Below are 18,521 nucleotides of genomic sequence, written 5' to 3'. Positions count from 1 at the left end.
GAGAGAGTTTTTATTCCTTGCATCCCCGTTATACCCTCTCATCTCCCATTTCAATTCAAACTCCTCCAATTTCCAGTAAGGCTCTGCTTCGCAATGACAATTAATAAGTCTCAGGGACAAACCCTACAAAAGGTTGGCATTGATTTGAGGCAAGATTGCTTTTCACATGGCCAACTGTACGTTGCATGCTCAAGAGTAAGCTCAGTGCACAGCTTGGTCATATTACAACCGGAGGGCCGAACTGACAACGTGGTATACAAAGAGATCCTTAACAAATAATTATTTGTATGTTTTCCCTCAGTTTACTTTTGTTCTTAATAACAATTTTAAGGCAGTACTTCACCGCAGCGAAGCGCGGGTATTTTGCTTGTGTATATATATATATATATATATATATATATATATATACTATAGGTAATTTAACAAATTGACAGGTTTTAGGTTGAGTGAAAAATTAGCCAAGAAGAAAGATGTGGATAAGCTGACAACCAGAAGGAAAGATGATGGAAACGTACGGATAAAATAAAGAATATAGCAGTTAGATTAATGCAGTCTGTATGATGAACTTTAGGTAGAGAGAAGAATGAGATAAAGACTGGTCTTTGTTTCATGTGTCGAAGTACAATTTTAAAAGGATCCCTGCACTCACAGAATACAGCATATATTAACCTACAACCATCCTAATCATTTCCAGTCATAATTACTGTTTATACTATTAGATAGAAAAATGGATGTTTTGCAGCTAGGGTAAATTCACAAACAAATACATGTAAGGATAAAATGTAATTTGAGTAAGTGAAAGGACCATAATTTACTTAGAGATTGTACTAAATCTTCATCAGAGTCTATTGCTATTGTTTATGTATTTGAACTATTTAACAGCAGCGGACACAAATTTAAAAAACTTTTGTGTTTTAACTGGCACGGGTGCCTTCCATAAGCAGCTGGTTATGCCTGTGCCACAGCAGTGTCTTTGACTATCTGACTGGCCCACCATGTCTGTCAGACTTGACTTTGTTGATCCTATTAATAATTACCCATTCAGACCCTCCCAGATAACATCTAACCCTTACTATCCATTACTTAGTCTATCCATTAGACTAAGCAGGTGTGACATCAATTCCATTTTCATTCATCCACGATCAGGACATTTTCTAGATTATTATTGATTTTTATCAGTAATTTTCAAATGAAAAGACTGGTGTGAAAAGTCAGCCCCCCGGACACAGACAGACAGACACCAGAATGTCCAAAACACACACGGGTTTATTCTCCTCACATCAAAGTATAAAACAGCAACACCGTTTCTCTTCTCTCTTTCTCGCCTCTACTCCCCTCCTGACAAGCTCCGTCTCCTTCCTCCCAACTCCGGCTCATCTACTGGAGGGAGGCGGCCCCTTTTATAATAACCCCGAAGGGCTCCAGGTGCTCTGTCCAACGACACTTCCTGGTGTGGTGGAAGTGTCAGATGAGTACCCGGAAGCACTCCGGGTACCCCTGGGATTTCTTCCGGCAGCAGTTCCTGGTGTGGCGGAAGTGCTGCCATCCAGGGTTCAATGAACTCCGGGTGCCCCCTGGCGGGGGCCACGTCCTCCCAGCTCCATGACCCCCATGCAGTCCAGGGAGGCTGCCCTCCTGCGCTCTGGGGAAAGTACTGCCCCATTTCTAGTCCTCTGCTTCTTCCGGCGTTCCGGTGGGGCAACGTCCCCGGACGTCTGTCACACTGGCTTCAGCCTGTTCTAAAACATGTCGAGTAGCTTATAAATAAATAAAATCAAAATAATATTGAAAAAATTGCATGGTTTGCTCTGTGTCAGTACATCCCTGGTAGCAGTATGCAGCAAGAAACAGTTAATCTCAAAATCTTAATCCATAGCACTTAGAGTCCATGCATCTCTAGTGAGAACAATGTCTTCTACCTTTTCAAGCTGTGAGTACTCAATACCCATCACCTCTTTATGTATATTTTCAAGACAACCTTAGTCATGTGTGAGCGGCAATGCAGTTTATATTCTGTCTTATATTCTGACAGCTTGTTTTTTGAAGATTGGGACGATCACTACAATAAGAAGCTGCATGTTTTCAGCGATGAAATATGTAATACATTTGGCCGGTGGCATAACACCATATGGCACCACACTTTTTTTATAAGCAAAGTGGTTGCAAACAATCTAGATAACTAATTAATTATTGGGAACAATACAATTGCAATAACGAAAAATCCAGTGAATGCTTAAGATATTAACACAAAAACTAACTGTGATGAACAATTAAAGAAATATTAAAATGGTTATTATAGATGCCAATAATGTAAATGCTTTTCTGTTTTTTTAATAGGGCTAATGAATGAAAACTCAATGAAAGTTTGAAATTCAGATAAAAAGGAATTAAGGAGTGGTATGTCGAAATTTGACATGACATTTTCTTATAAGTATCATTAAATTTAGCACCTTACAGATTTCAAATTGGACTTAAAGTAAAAAAAAAACATTTTTTACTTTCTATGAAAAGATGGTGAGATGTTCTATCATAAAAATATTGATCACAGTAAAATTTGATACAATTATAACAGGTGTAAAATAAAAACATTGACTGTTCTTAACTGTCACAAAAACATTTTTTTATATCAAGAAACACTGCTAAATTTACAAGGGTATGTGCAGATGCACTTCATGAACTTTATTTGAAATACAGAATTTGAATGGGAACATCCAAATCTTTTGCCAGAGAATATCCAATATATTGTATAAGAGTTCCAGAAAAAGTTTTGCTGTAGAAAAAATCCCTAATAAATTTGGTAGTACATTTATAACTTAAAATATTAACAATATTAATACATAACTGTGGTTTAAATTTCTCTATAGTAAAGAAGTGCCTATCTTTTTTTATTAAATGTATCATCTGGTGGTGTAGCCCTTGCTACATTTTCAAACTCTCTAAACTTGAAAGGAAGAGCCTTTTCTTTCAAAAAACATTCATAAGGTAATGACTTGACAGAATGGTTGAGATGATCAGCAATGATCTTTGTACCAATTACATAAATAAAACAATTTCACATGATTTCTAGTTGGAGAATTTAATACATTTCATTATCGTTCCAAGGCTTCTATTTCTCAGTAAAGATACTGCAAGATTTCCTCATCGAGAATTTCTGTAATTAGCCAGCAAGTTCTTGTTCAGAAATATGTTATATTGAGTTTAGCTACAATCTTGGCCTATCTTTATTACTTTTCAATCAAAATAGTCATATATGCTGATTCCAAAGTTCAACAGCCCTCCTTGCTTTTTACACATACAGAATGACTTTTTTTTTCAAATGCCTGAATGACATGACCAAAATAATACAGGCAGGATACTGGAGATCAATAACAACATTACATAATAAGCTGAATGGAAATGGTAAATTTGAAGTATGAATTGTAAATTAATGTAATTTTAATGCCTCAATACCTCAACAAAGTATTTATAAATGGGTAATTATTAACCTCTGTAAGAGTCAGTTTGGAAAAAGGTTTCTGTTAAAAGGAAAGAAAGCATAGCATTTTTTTATTTTCTGCTTTCACTAATGTTCATGTACATTAAAGTATTTATTTAACGTTAATATTATTTCTTTGAAGCTTTCCTGTTATAATCTTAATGAAAATCCATTTATTTCCATTCTTCAGTGATACCTTCCATTTCAAATAATAAACATAAACAAGTGCACAGTCATAATGGCACAGACGTAACAAACAAATGATACATGTTGAATATGTTTCTGTTTAAATATATTTTTGCATTCTGAGCATCACATAATGCCTTCATATGAAAGCAGCATGTGTAATTGCTATGCCAAGTGTGGTGTTGCTGCTCAGCTAAACATTAAATTGTGATGTCATAGGTGACATTTTTGTATATCAATGTGTTTTTTAAGAAGTTTATTGTCCAAATGTTGCTTAGCATAGGGAATATGAAATTCTGTGTGACCATTTAGCATTCAGACAAAAAAGTATAGATGTCTCCTAGCACTCTTCCTTACACTTATTGGCATAGTAATCTTTGGGGGTTGACCTCTGAAGTTACATTTTGACTAGTACTGCTATTATTGTTTATATTTTAAACCAAAAAAATGTAGGTCAAACATTTCTTTTGTTTCCAGGCACTGATCTGCCAGGCCTTGACAAATCTCTACGTAGTAAAAAATTAAGAACAGAAATAGCTAATAACAAAGAAAAATCTTTAGATTAAGTTCCAAAGGAAAAGCTGAATATTCACAATTTAAAACTCCAGTGGGTGGGAGATTGAAAAATTTTAATGAAAAGCCTGTCTCTGGAAATGTATCTCCTGGTAGGATGTGAAGAAAAGAAAATCACAAAGCAGTGATTATAGGCTTTGAAAGCCTTAATAATGTGTAAAAGGGAGAAGCAAATTCAAAAAAATGAGCCAAAAAATAATGAGTTAGTTTCAGGTATCAGCATAAACAGATATAGAATAGGATTATAGCTGCAGATTTGCACAATTTGCCCCGAGTGAAAAAGATTATACAAAAATGAACTGAATTGCAGTGTAAAACAAATGATGCAGAAGATCTTGTAACATAAGCAATTCTAAGAATTACAGGACATTTTGGTAGGAATTACAATAGGTAAAACTCTATAGAGTATTCTTAGATGCACACCATAGTTCTACTTAATAAAGCAAAAAATTCCCACAACATTAAAAAAAAAAAAAACACCCAAATCTCAGGAGACAAGTCACCACCTTAATATTCCCAATATACCTACACAAGATTACTAAACTGGTAATATTTGTACTAACAGTAATTCTAGATTTCACAGATATAATGAAACAGAAACAGAAAAATTAAATGTAAACAGAAAAAGTAAATTCATAATATATAAATAATCTTTGGGGGAAAAACATACTTAAAACACTTAACGTTACAAATCTCAGGGCCAAAACAGTACCCTTAATTCTAAAATACTGTAATTCATACAAGCATTAGAACCTTAGCTAGAAGTTTACTTCGGCTCTAAAAATTACTACCCAAAAGACTAGACAAAAATACCAAATCAAAAATCAAGTACCAGTGAAGTAAAACCAGAAAGCTTAAAAATACAGAGCTAACTACACTCTAGAGAAGAACCATTAGTAAGGTAGGACTTGCACAATTGTTCAGCAGTTCTCTGAGGCTTGTTGTAATCCTTTCATAAGACCTCAGCAGCAACACCTGAGTAATTAGCAGTAAGTGGAAGCCACCTAATCCCCCCAACCCCCACCCCCAGCCTAATTCTTAAAAGGAAACGGGAAAAATATATTATTAATTTAAAAAATCAATAAAAGAAAGAAAATCAAAATGGAAAAAGGTAGAGCCAGGAATATAGCTCAAGCTAAACCACACCATTCCAGGTCTAATAAAAATGAAAGCTCTAAGGTCACAATTTTAATTAAAAATAAGCTAGACAGGCCTAATTTATATTATCAGCAGGTATATTAAGATGAAGTTTAGAAATGGTTAATATGAATATGAAATTCCAATAAATACTGTGTTTGTGTTGAAAGAAAATCACAAAAGTCATTAAACACTCCAAAAATTCACAAAAGGAGTGTAAGAAAGAAACTCAGTGTGAGTGTAAGATATAAAAGCAAAAATGATGAATTATGACCAAGATAAAGGCTAGACAAAATCTTACGATTTCCTAATAGAAATTGTCTATTAGACAACCAAAAAACAGAGAACTCGGTTTTCTGGGATTTGCTTGGTATACAAATATGTACAGTATATGTTAAATACTAAAGTGTGTAGTTTTCTTCCAAACTGAAAAGAAAAATTACTACTGAGACTGAACAGATACAAAACCAAGATGGTGAGTAGGTGTTAAACTGTTAGAAAATAATGAAATTCAACAAGAACTTAGAATCAAATGTCAATAATGGAATACATGCCAGGAATTTATGGGTCTATTGTTGTTTGATGGAGATTAATGAAAGAAAAATAAAGATATACTTACAGTAGAAGGAAGGTGAAAGATGGAGGAACTGCAAAAAGTCGTGAAATGATTACAAAAAAGGCTGGAGAATATTATTCATTGGAAAAGAAATGTTACAATATGTAATATTCCCTTATAGATGTTAAAATATACATAGAAAATATATATTAAAAGGAGAATGATTTACATTTTAGTGTATGGTACAAAAATAGAAGATTGAACATGCTGTTCATTTTTCTTTAAAATAGTAAACAAGAAAAAATTGTGGTACAATAGGAGTGATAAATTAAAACAATCAGGCTGGAAAAATGTAAAGTATTAGATTGTCTTGAGTAATGAATAGCAGGACTCTTGACTTTAAAAAAATAGTGTATTTATTTTTACACTTTCAAACTTCAGTCATCTTCAAAGTACTCTCCGTTTGATGCAATACGCTTATCAAGACGTTTTTTCCACTGCTCAAAACAGTTTTGGAACTCTCTGACTTTGATCCCTTTTAGGACTTCTACAGCTTTTTGTTTCACCTCTTCCACATCAGCAAAACGTTTCCCTCTGAGGACTTTTTTCATCCCAAGAAAAAAAAAAAGTCACACAAGCAAGATCAGGTGAATAGGGTGGGTGATGTACGGGGATCGTGCCACTTTTGGTGCCAAAAACTGCTGAACACTCAGCGCAGTGTGGGCAGCTACGTTGTCATGATGGACTGGGGATGTTTCTTCCTCAAATTCTGTGGCAACTTTTTCAAGACTTTTTAAAACTTCCAGATAAAAGCTTTGGTTGACAGTTTGACTGTCTGTAGCATAACAACTGTTTCTGCCGCGTTTTTCCTTAACAGGAAACAAACTTTGACTGCCGCACTTTGTTCGTGTAAATCAGCCATCACAAAACAGGCAAATGCGTTGAAAATTCTTAAAGAAAAAGCCACTGAAGTAGAATGCAGCAGCTCACAACATCACCAGTTGGCACACTGATGCAGAAGTTCCTAGAATATTCACCTAGTGGGGGAAGCATGTACTAAAAGGGGCCCACGCTCCAGAAGATAATTCTGTTTTTTTTCTGTCCCCCTTTGTATTTGTTGTTATTGGTTTTGTGAGTCGCTGAATCTATCTCTGATGTTTATTTTTAGTTTTCAACTCATTTCAAAATATATTTTACATCTTTTCCTAAGCTTTCTTTGTTTTTCATGGGCATCGCCATTTTGCAGATTCTTTGAATGAGGTGATTCAGTTGCTAGGATGGTTACATCATGGGATGACTAAAAGTCATTGACCCGTGATGTTATTAGGTCAATAATATAAATGTCAGAACCACACTGTGTTATCCAAGATTGTGGATAAGAACGCATCTTGTTTGTATGTGCTCTGCTTTATTTTTGTCTTAATTAACAAACCTTTGAGTTTAGTTTTTCTATGATTTTTGGTGAAATAAAGGAATGATTTTTGGTTTACACTTTAACTTGCCATAATAACTAACTATTTTTCTGGTCCTTTCATGAAAATTTGCTTTCCTTTTTCATCAGGAACACCAAAATGCATGTGTTTTGGATGTTGTAAGCCCATAACTGGATAACCAACATGGATTATGCAACATAATAATGTAAAGAGATTTTTTTCATGGACGATTTAATGCTGCTTGCAGTTGTTCAGTATTGGCCCCCCACCAGCCTCTATTAAAGCTTGTTGTATCATAAACTTTGTAATCTTAATTCTCCAAGAAAACATGAAATTAAACGTAACATTCTTCTTAGCAATCACTACAAACAGCTTAGGGTCAGTAAAAGATTAAAAAATATATTTTTAGGTGTAATATTCCTTATAAGTAGAGAAGCAAATTGCAGCTAATAGGATAAAAGAGGTGTACAGATGAGGATCAGATGTGAGTGGATACTTAATAGTAAAATTTTGCATTACTTATCTTTGATAAGAAATATTATCCCAAACAATCAAATGAATTATTAAATGTACTTATTTAATTGAGTGGTGGTACAGTATAAAACATACTAGACAAACTCAGTGTCAGTCATTTCTTTTCAAATCCAAAACAGGAAATCATTTATTTTTAATAAATAACAAAAAGGGAAGCAAATTCAAACATCAAAATGAATGTCTTCTCAAATAAGCTGAAATCATCTTTATTATATCCATCATCACCTTCCACCTTCACCTTCCATCATTCATGATATGCTCAAACAATGTATGAAATCAGACATTGTTATTAATTCCAAAATAAATGCTGTGATGTCACACAGTGCGTAATAACAACAAATTTTTGGGAGGTCTGTGTTGGGCCATGTAGAAATTATGAGCAGAAATAATCACCAGAGGGCGTTGACACACCACAGGATTGTCAGACAGGCAGGGTTCTTTTTTACAGACCACTTTCATATTCATGTTTGTTTCCACTTCCATTTTTTATACTTTCTGACTTTACCCATAGGTTTTGGCTTTCTCGAGCCTTGCTTGGTACGTGATACTCATTCTGGTAGGTTTAGTGAGGCTGTGATGATATCATTGTCACTGATTGGTTTCAGCCATTGTCTTATACATGTAGAAGACAAGACTGTAGTCAAAGCATTGTTGCCCAGTTTTCGATTTTAAATGATGTCTTTGACTGTTTGAATTTTTTTGCAATGTTTTCTTTATGTGTAAAATAGATTCATATGTGCACTGGACCATACTGTTGTTGATGTATAAGCATTAATTTTAATTTGGGCTGATGACAGTATTCAAAGGAACATGAAAAATTTGGTGCAGAATATTGAAGAGACTGGAGGAAATATACATTCTCTGCAGAGTAAAGTAGCTCTAACAACTGAAAGCAGTATAAAATATAAAAATCTGCAAAAAGCAAAGAATAGCATTGAGGTAATCTGCTAGATAATTTTATATAAGCATACAAGTGTACATCACACACTTGATGTAATCAGTTTACAAGTAACCCCTCCTTTTAAAGAGACTGAACCAGATCATCAGCCCAGTCCTGGCTCCTGTTGGTTCCTGCTGTTAGGGGAAAGCACTACAATTCACATACATGTTTTGGATGCACTTTCAACAAAACCTATGAAGACACAGGGAGCATATAAGCATTCTGAATACGTATCCATGTAAGATTTTCATTGTACTATGCATACATGATAATAAGCTTGAATTTGAGTTTCCATGTTCTCTCTGTGTCTATGCAGGGTTTCCTCTGAATACCCTTGTTTTCCTCACACACTAAAGTTGGGCATTTTAGCCTATTGTCTCTAAACTGGCCCATTAATAGTTTTGACATGTACATGAGTGATACAGTGATACATCTGTTCTCACTGTCAAAGAATGTTTTCTGTCTTTTTCCCATTGCTACTGGGATTTTCATTTGGTTTAAACAGGTTCAGAAAATTGATGAATGGATATTTTTACTATGCAAACAAAATAAAATGAAAATGTATGCAAGATATAATTCCAATTATTTAACAAAAATTATCAATATTTGTGTATGTGGTATTGGGTTTAAATGACAGGCTTTGCTTAATCATTTTTTTGTTTCCTTGTATGGCTTGATATGTTAAGAGAGTACCAAACATGACTTTATTTGCCAGCATTTTCATCAAGGCAGGAAGTAGCCCTAAACAAGTTTCCAGGCCATTACTGGGCTTGCTCTCACACACATACACCCACATGAATGTCTCTGGGTTGCAGGAGGAAACCTTGAGATAAACTTTCACTCTCTGTCACCATTGTTATTTTTGACAGCCTCCTGAGTTCTGAAACATGTTTTTTCCACTTAATAGACCTTTACAATGTTTACACTCTTACTGTTATACAGAAAAAAACTTCATACAGTACCTTCAATACCGAACTGAACTATTACAATTTTCTTCTTAATGTTATCTTAATTAAAGTCACAACCAAATGCAACAACTGGAAAATGCTGTTATTAAGGCTGCATTGAAAGAGGTAAACCTTGAAATTTCTTGTCAAAGCAGCCAATCTTGTGGAAACCCAAATAGATTGTGTAAGGTTGTTCTAGAGTTGAGGGCCAGCTGAAAGCAAGATCACCCATAGCTCAGAGCCTCACAACCAAATGATTAGAATACACTGCCCCAAGGGAACCAGTTAGCATAATATACAGTATACAGTAAGTATTTCCCAAAGGTAAATGGACCAACAGCAGAAATGCATTTATAGGCAATCACCTGAATCTTGAATTGGATTTTCATTTTGGTAGTTAATCAGATTACAGAAGACAAAACTGAAGTAAACCTAAAATGTTTCTTTGTGGTCGATAACACATGTCCATGCTGTTTTAAATATATTGCATTCTTTGGATGGACTTTACAGGAAGACTTGCAAACAGACGATTTCGGAAGTCTAGGTGAAATTATATAAATGCATACACCAATTGTTCCATATTATACTTAGCTCAAAGCAGTCTGAAGTTTTACTAAGTTCCTAAAATTATACGATGACAATTTGCAAACAGAGGAAGTGTGATTTGAAATGTGTTATAAGTATATGATAAGTTTTCACACATGATTAGAAAGCAACAGTGTGTGCAAAGAATGGTGATGTTTGTTTTGAATCTGTATTCTCTTTTGGTGTGCATGGAATTCAGGATCTGTGTTCACATAAGATTTGTAAAGGTTAAATAAACTAATATCATTTTATGAAATCTCTTGGACTAGGTCAGAATAATATACATATTGAATTTTAACACAGAGTGAGTAACATTGTGGTTAGCTTATGGCACTTTTATGTACACTAACATCTTAGTAAACATACAGTAGTTCTCTTTTTTCACGTTGACAGGCTAATAATTACGTATACCAACTAGAATATACATTTCCATATTTTGTTTGTTTGGTAATGAGAAATATGTTCTAAGGTTGTTATACTCACTTATCATAGTTCTGGGGAATGTTAATTAGCACAAGCAAGCAAGCATTTGACTGTACCCTGACAATAAAGACTGTATAAATCGATAAAGATGAATTAATTCAGTACTTCTCTTTGAAGTCAGGATGATCTACTGTATATCCCAAGAATTCTCACCAAAGATATTAAAAAAGATGAATACCCTGAAAAAAAATGAAAGAAACCAATAGGAAAATAGTACTTTTGGGGGACTAGGTATCTCAGGTGTCCATGCCCGAAAAACACACAAACCCACTCCTCTTTGTAGTTAGTCCTGAGTGCTGTGACTGTGCCCTCAATGCTTAAACTTATCTACCCTCTTAAATCCTCCAGAAAGTAAATGGATTCCATGTGGCTATGCTGTCCACATTTTTGAGTGAGCAGCAGGAGAGCCTTGTCACTGAGGTCTGTGCTTATTCCTTAACTACAGATTTGTGGTGGGATTCACCCTCTTTCCTGCTTCCCTTTTTAATTATATTTCACTTCCATTCCATTTCATCTCTCTCTTTGCCTAATGCAGTTTCAGTAACACTGGGTACACAAATCAGAATTGGCTGTCGTCCTGATTTTTGCTATAGAATTAATTTTAAGTAATGGATATTTGCATACATACCTACATAAGAAATGTTCGAGATTACTGCAGTGCCAGTTCTTATTTTTGCTACTAATTTATCTTCTTCTTTGAATTTTTTTTTCTTGAAACTGTTTTATGCAGCATAGGATGCCACTTTCTGCAAATATTCTAGGTATTCATCTGCAAGATTCCATTTGTTACAGAGTTAGGTTTCCAAGCTGCAGTGAGCACTGTCAAAAAGTGTTTGTACTTTGTGCTACCTACTTCATTTTACATAAAAAAATAAAATCTCTCAAACCATCAGAAATACAAACAACTAATGTGAGTACTTGAAAGCAGAAAAACAGTGCTGTGTTTCTAGAAGCTAAAGCACTGAACCTTAAACATCCAAGGTTGGCAGTTGTGTCCCTTCCACTTGACTCACTGTGTGTCTCTGAGCAAGTCATTTAACAAGCATATATGCCTATTAGAGAAAAATTGTAATTGTTGTGCTTTGGGTTGGAGTTTGTTTAGAAAGAAACTGCGTAAAATAATGATTGGTTGCATGACAGCAGACTGAAAACAGTCATTCAGTCAGCACAATGTCATCATTGTATCATTTAGGCATTCTCAGTTTGGCACAGGTTCCTCATAGCAGGAATCAACCAAGCTACGAAATGTTATGTCTAGCTTTTAAAGCTTTTGGGGAAAAACGTTTGTCCTAACCTCATTTTCTATTTGAGTTTTTATTACATTTCTTTATTATGGCCACAGTCTTCATTTCTACACAGTTCATTCTCACATTTACTCTCAATTATCATTTTCTATTGTTCTTTCTTCACTTCTTTTTTCCCATGCTTATCTCTGCAGTTCTTTGCTTGTGTTGTCTTGATGATTTGCATCTTATGACGAGCAGGTAGTGACAGGTTGTGTTTTGCTCCTATAGCTCTTCGTTGGAATGGGGTTTCCATATGAGGGACCTGCTCCCTTAGAAGCTATAGCCAATGGGTGTATCTTTCTGCAGCCTGGGTTCAACCCACCCCACAGCTCTCTAAACCATGCCTTCTTCAAAGGAAAGCCAACATCCAGAGAGGTAAGGCTTTTGCTGAATTTTATTTCATGAAATCAATGACTTATGGCAGAAAAAACATGTCATAAAGTTACATCCCAACACTTGACTAAGGTTTACTACAAGAACAATACACCAAAATATAGCACAGCACAATTGACACTAACCAATCCCAAAATTTAGTGAAATTTGGTTGTTTACACATATTGACTTCGTAATTTCACTGATCAGTGGAGTTTATACCTCCTTATGAAGTGTGGGATATTACAAAGTGCGCAGAAAACATGTATGGCCACTAGCATCATAGTTGTTTTCCTGTATGCATAGACTCTTGCATTATTACTGTTCACTAAAGGTGTACAAAGCTCATTTTCTGTCAGATGGGCACCACATGCTGTTTCTGTCACTGTTATTCAATTCTACTTACATTGCTCTTCTTTGCTTCACTGGAGGAACATGCTACCAATTTTCAACCACTGTGACATAGGCAGTGCACTTGGTGATAACTGCCCTCAAAGTTTATTCCATGTGCCTGTAACATTAACAGTTGGAACTGAGCTTAACTTTTCACTCACTAGCTTGAATGGTCAATAGCTATTTGTTTCAGAAACTATTCAGTATGCAGATGCTTTTCAAATGGATAACCCTGCAAAGCGAACAAAGAATTAGGCTTCTCCAAAATCATTGCGCTGGTCATATACTCACTGAGCAAATTATTAGAAATATCTGTACACCTGCTTATCCTTGCAGTTATGTAACCAGCCAATCATGTGACAGCAGAAAAATGTCATCTCAGGTCATGATTGTTGGTGGCAGACACGCTGGTTTGACTATTTCTGTAACTGCTGATCTCCTAGGATTTTCATGCACAACAGTCTAAAGAGTTTACTCAGAATGGTGCAAAAAACATCCAGTGAGCTATAGTTCTGTGGACGGAAACAGCTTTTGATGACAAAGGTCCGAAGAGAATGACCAGACTGGTTCAAGCTGACAGAATGGCTACAGTAACTGAAATAACCACTTTTATCCAACTGTTGTGAGCAGATAAGCATCCCAGAATGTATAACACATTGAATCTTGAGGTAGTGTTCTGCAACAGTAGAAGACCATGTCAGGTTCCAATCCTTTCTGCCAAGGGCAGAAAGCTGAGCCTGCTGTAGGCACAAGTTCACCAATATTGGACAGCTGAAGACTGGAAGGACATAGCTTAGTGAATCTCAATTTCTGCCAAGTCAAACAGATGGTAGGGTCAGAATTTGGCACCAACAGCTAGAAATCCATGTACTCAAACTGCCTGGTGTTAACAGTTCAGGCTGGTGGTGATGGTGTAATGATGTGTGGTACATTTTTGGCACACTTTGGGCCTGTTAATACCAATCAATCATCGCTTGAATGCCATGGCCTATTTAAGTATTGTTGCTAACTATGCACATCCTTTTATGGTTACCATTTACCCATCTTTTAATGGATACTTCCAGCATGATGATTCACAAAGCAAATGTTGTCTCAAACTGGTTTAATGGACAAGACATTTGCTGCATTTACATGTGTTTAAATAACCCAATGCCACCTAAAATGCCATGTAAAGACTTATTCTGATTAGAGAAATCGTGTTATTGGCCTCTGAGAAACCTGATTAACAGAGGTAGATTTCTCTGTGAATAATCTGATTATGTGGCCATGTAACCGGGTTACTGTTAAGGATTTTGTAGTCTGTGCATGTCCATTGCACTTTGTCAGCCTGCACATGTATTTGATTTGCCTTTGAGACTCTTTCAGCAGTCATGGGTTGAAGCATCAACAAAATACATTTCCAGAGGCAAATGTTCAAGTGATCGCATTATTCCTCCTCCTGGCTGATATAGTCTGTCTCAGTATTTCAGAAATCTCTAAATTTATGTTGATGAGCTGAATGTACAGTGCTAAACTCAGCAACACAATTTCGAGAGCAGTAGGGTAACGTGTAAAGTAATGTGCGTTATGTAACCCGATTACTTTCTATGGTAATGAGAAATCTAATACATATCTTAATGTACTGTAGATATTTTTACTTCAATATTATTATCCCAGCGGCACTCAGTGTTACACAAGAAGCACTCGTACTAGGTCTTTTGAAGGGCTCAGTCCTCACAAACGAGCAGAAAAGAGTTTGCTGCATGCAATCCAGTAACAGAAAATTATAAATAAAATGTCACTTATACTAAACATATTTATAAAATGCAAGAAAATTACCACAGGCGTCATGTTTAACTTTGGACTCATAGTGGCTGATGATGACTTTTTTGCTCATTTTAATGATATCAGGGTATTTTTCCAAAGAAGAACTGCAAAAGAATTACTTGTGCATGTAAACACTGATTAATAAGAACCAGGTTTCTGCCTTAATCGGGTAATTCATCTTAACCTAATTATCTACATGCATATAAACATACTGACTGAGTTCCTACCCAGTATTAGTATAGTGTACTTGAGAATTTGCTAAGTTAGTGCAGACATTTACATGTCATCACCTTAGTCCTGCCATGATCTTCATTCATTTCAGGCTAGTTTATAGTGTTTTTAATATTATTTCAATTTATTTTTTCACATTATTTTAGTCAGATTTTGATGACATTATCTATTGTTGTTCAACACTGGTCATTATGGACACTTCCCTTTGCTGATTTGAGGACTTGCAATAATTAGTGTTTTAATGGAAGTCTAGCTACAGTCTTTATAGATAGGGGTTTGCAGAAGCATGAATCTTTTTTTGAATAAAGAAAAATCTTATTTACCATTAAGAATAAGCAACCTACTTTTGTTTTAAAGATTTGAGGACTCTGAATAAAGCACTCTCTTGACTATTATTCCTGTCTTTTCCTTTTATTATGAAAGTAGGCATGATCTTCTGATACTCAGTAGTCCTTTTGGTTTTGATTTCTGGATTTCTGCCACTCCGATAATAAGGAAAATATTTGCCACAAAAGATTTGTTTTGTGTGCTCATAAGCCTCCTATTATTGATTAAGTGTCAGTGCATTTAATATGTGGCTGACGGGAAGTTTTGTGTGTTTTATATAGCAGTTATGCAGCTTTGTTCACATTTTCCTATGTCAGGAGAACTCCCAAAAATCATATTAGGTATGGACCTAGGAAATTGCTGTGCCAGGTTCCTGTTTGTCTTTATACATTTCCTTTTCCTACCAATTTGCCATATATTATTGAGATAGCTTGCATACGTAAAACCATTTAACTTCAGAGTCATTCCTGACAGTGCTTTTGTGCATGGACCCGACTTTCTCTGTGTTGATGTGATGTGTTGACATCAGACACAGTCCAGTCAGCAAATCTTAATGAAAGTGACTCTTGTACCATTCCAAAGTTTGCAAGAACAACACACTCTAGGACAGTGGTTCTCAAACTGTGGGGCGGGCCCCCCTAGGGGGGGCGCGAAGTAACAAAAAGGGGGGGGGGGAGGGGGGGGGGCGCGAAGATGTGAAAAAAAGAAAACAAGAATTGAAAATATGAAAAATACATCTATTGAAACCAAAGCAAATTAACTTAAACTACATTTTGATACTAAAAAATAAATATAGAGTTAGATAAATGTCGATAAAGTTAAGTAGGTATAATAAAATATCCATCTATGATATATCATTAATTAAAAAAGAACAAATTGGTATTATTGGGCTCCTTTCAAAAAAACGTTAGGGGGGGCGTGATTAAAACTGTTATGAAAACTCGGGTCGCAAATACTTAAAGGGTTGAGAAATGCTGCTCTAAGGAGATGCTTAGGTTATGAAAACTCAATAATGAACATCGTAACAGCTTAATTTTTTTTCCAGATTTCTTCTCAGCACCCCTATGCAGAGATGGTACATTGGTAGACCCTCATGTGATCACCGTGGATTACAATAACCTGGAAGAGTTTGAATCTGCAGTCCTGGAGATCATAAAAGTCAAAGTAAGTGAGCATTTTAAGTCTAAACAACACTGGGTAGCAGAGATTCCAGGACATTCAGGAAATACATCTGGAGCAACAGAATGTATATGAAGTTGCCCAATGCTTTGAATTTGGACTTTTCACTAAATTTCCTAAAGGTCCAGTCCAGAGATTTAAAGAATTATGTACAGCTCAGCCTCTCGGACAAAGGGCCAAGAGCAGCCCGTCTGAAGTGACCAGTGTTAGACCCTGGAGTTTCATTTTTGAGGTTTTACAAAATATTACAATGAGTAATGTCAGATAAGTAACATCTCAGAAGAATATATATGAATTTCTGTTGAAGCTGGCTTAGGAGGAATGTATATGAATCACTGGTAATGGTTGCTTAGGGAGTTTAAAAAAGACAGAACCTCTAAATAGGAAACAAGTATAATCCTCTTTCAACAAGAACCTATTTATGATAGTAAGTTTATGTAAAGGAGCTTATGTCCCGGCATGACTGGACTTTTAAGAATAATGCATAACCCCTCAGGGTATTAAACAAATTTACTGTTAACAAAGAATTAACAAATGGAGTAACTAGACTGTAGACAAAAAAAAATTGGAAACCTCAATATGAAGTGTATTAGTCCACACCATAAGCCAAAATAACAGCTTTTAGGTGCTATGACATAGAACTTTAAAAGGCTTAGTCCATAAAAACAACATTATTGATGACATCTTACCGTTTAAAACACAATGTTATCCTTTTGCACAGTGTTTTCTGAAGCATTAGAAGGCCAATCTGATATTGCCAAACATAACATAAAATTGAACACTGTTTCAAAGACATTTTTACCTAGTTTTCTTGCCTGGCTTCCCAGAACTATTGACTAAAACCACCTACCATTTTTCTCCTTCCGCTTGTGCATGATAAGTGATGTGTATTGCTTCATTAATTCAGGAAATACACTTGCTTGAAAGCACTTGCCTTTAATATACATTATGTGAGTCATTTATCATGTTTATGGCCACTAATTTTAGACTTACAATGAGATCAGGTGCTTTATTGTATGTTGTGGCATATATGTAAAGTCATCGTTAAGTGACTTAGTGCAAATGTTTAATTTCACTGTTAAAACAATTTGTGCTTTAGCCATAAAACTCTAATAAAAGAGTAAAATGACAATTTTCATTACCTCAACAATGTTCGCATTCCCAAAGAAGATCATTTAGTAAGAGGACTTTTGACAACAGCAAATCATTCAGCCCACATGTCTTTTTTCAATTTGTTTGATGTTTCACTAAGCTGAGATATTACGTTTTTCATCATACTTCTCTCACTGTACTCACTGACACTTTGCAATTTCTCTAAATGAAAGGCCTACACTCCTAAGGGTAATAATGTTCTGTCTCATTTCATTTGTTAATTGCTGTTTTCTTGCCATTATCACTGGAATATTGTTCAAGTAATGTAACCTATTAGTTGTTCCCTGAAGAAGGCCCATTTGTAATATTCTGATATTTCCTTTTTCTCAGTGTTTTCTAACCTAAACTTTAAATTTAAACCTCTGGCAGCTTACCGCTGACCTTTTCACCATTTTAAGTCATTCATTGCATTTCAACTGATTACATTTGAAGGAAAAGTGTAAAAACTGAAGTGTTCCAAAACTTTTGACCTGTAGTGCATAATGGGACAATTTTTGCCAGCTTACAGTCTTTAGGAATTTCTCCTCTATGTAAACATTTCCAAAAATAACATTTTAAAGGTTTGTTTACACAATCACTAACTTTTTTCCTGTTTATTAATTAATGAATGCATGCTTTTAAATTCATTTTCAACTGCCAGAGCATAGTAGCTTTAAATCTTCCCTTATAAGCACGTTATAAATAATTAAATATTGTGGATACTAAATATTGCAATATGGACAAGTACTGTTTCTTTCAATGACACTGTCTGATTCAAATAGAAATTGTCTTAAATTACAAACCTAATCCAAGCTAGGGTCATGGAGGGTCATAGCCTATCCTGGCAGCATGTAGCACAAGGCAGGGACACTATTCCATTGCAGGGCAGACCCACACCCACAATGATTCAGAATGCTATATATTTCTCTATTAAATAATTGAAATAT

At 35.3% G+C, this 18,521-nt stretch overlaps 1 protein-coding gene across 1 annotated transcript in view; it reads left to right on the top strand.

The window, feature by feature from the left end:
• Positions 1-18,521, top strand: part of LOC114664438 (alpha-1,6-mannosylglycoprotein 6-beta-N-acetylglucosaminyltransferase B) — a 61,278-nt gene that overhangs the window by 29,945 nt on the left and 12,812 nt on the right. The window contains 3 exon segments of the mRNA XM_051936239.1: positions 12,364-12,510; positions 16,310-16,336; positions 16,339-16,428. Of these exon segments, the coding sequence (XP_051792199.1) occupies positions 12,364-12,510; positions 16,310-16,336; positions 16,339-16,428 (264 nt within the window).

Source organism: Erpetoichthys calabaricus, chromosome 14 (genome assembly GCF_900747795.2).
Source record: "Erpetoichthys calabaricus chromosome 14, fErpCal1.3, whole genome shotgun sequence".
NCBI lineage: Eukaryota > Metazoa > Chordata > Cladistia > Polypteriformes > Polypteridae > Erpetoichthys > Erpetoichthys calabaricus.
The sequence above is the reverse complement of the archived record's forward strand: the minus strand, read 5'-3'. Positions and strand labels throughout refer to the sequence as shown.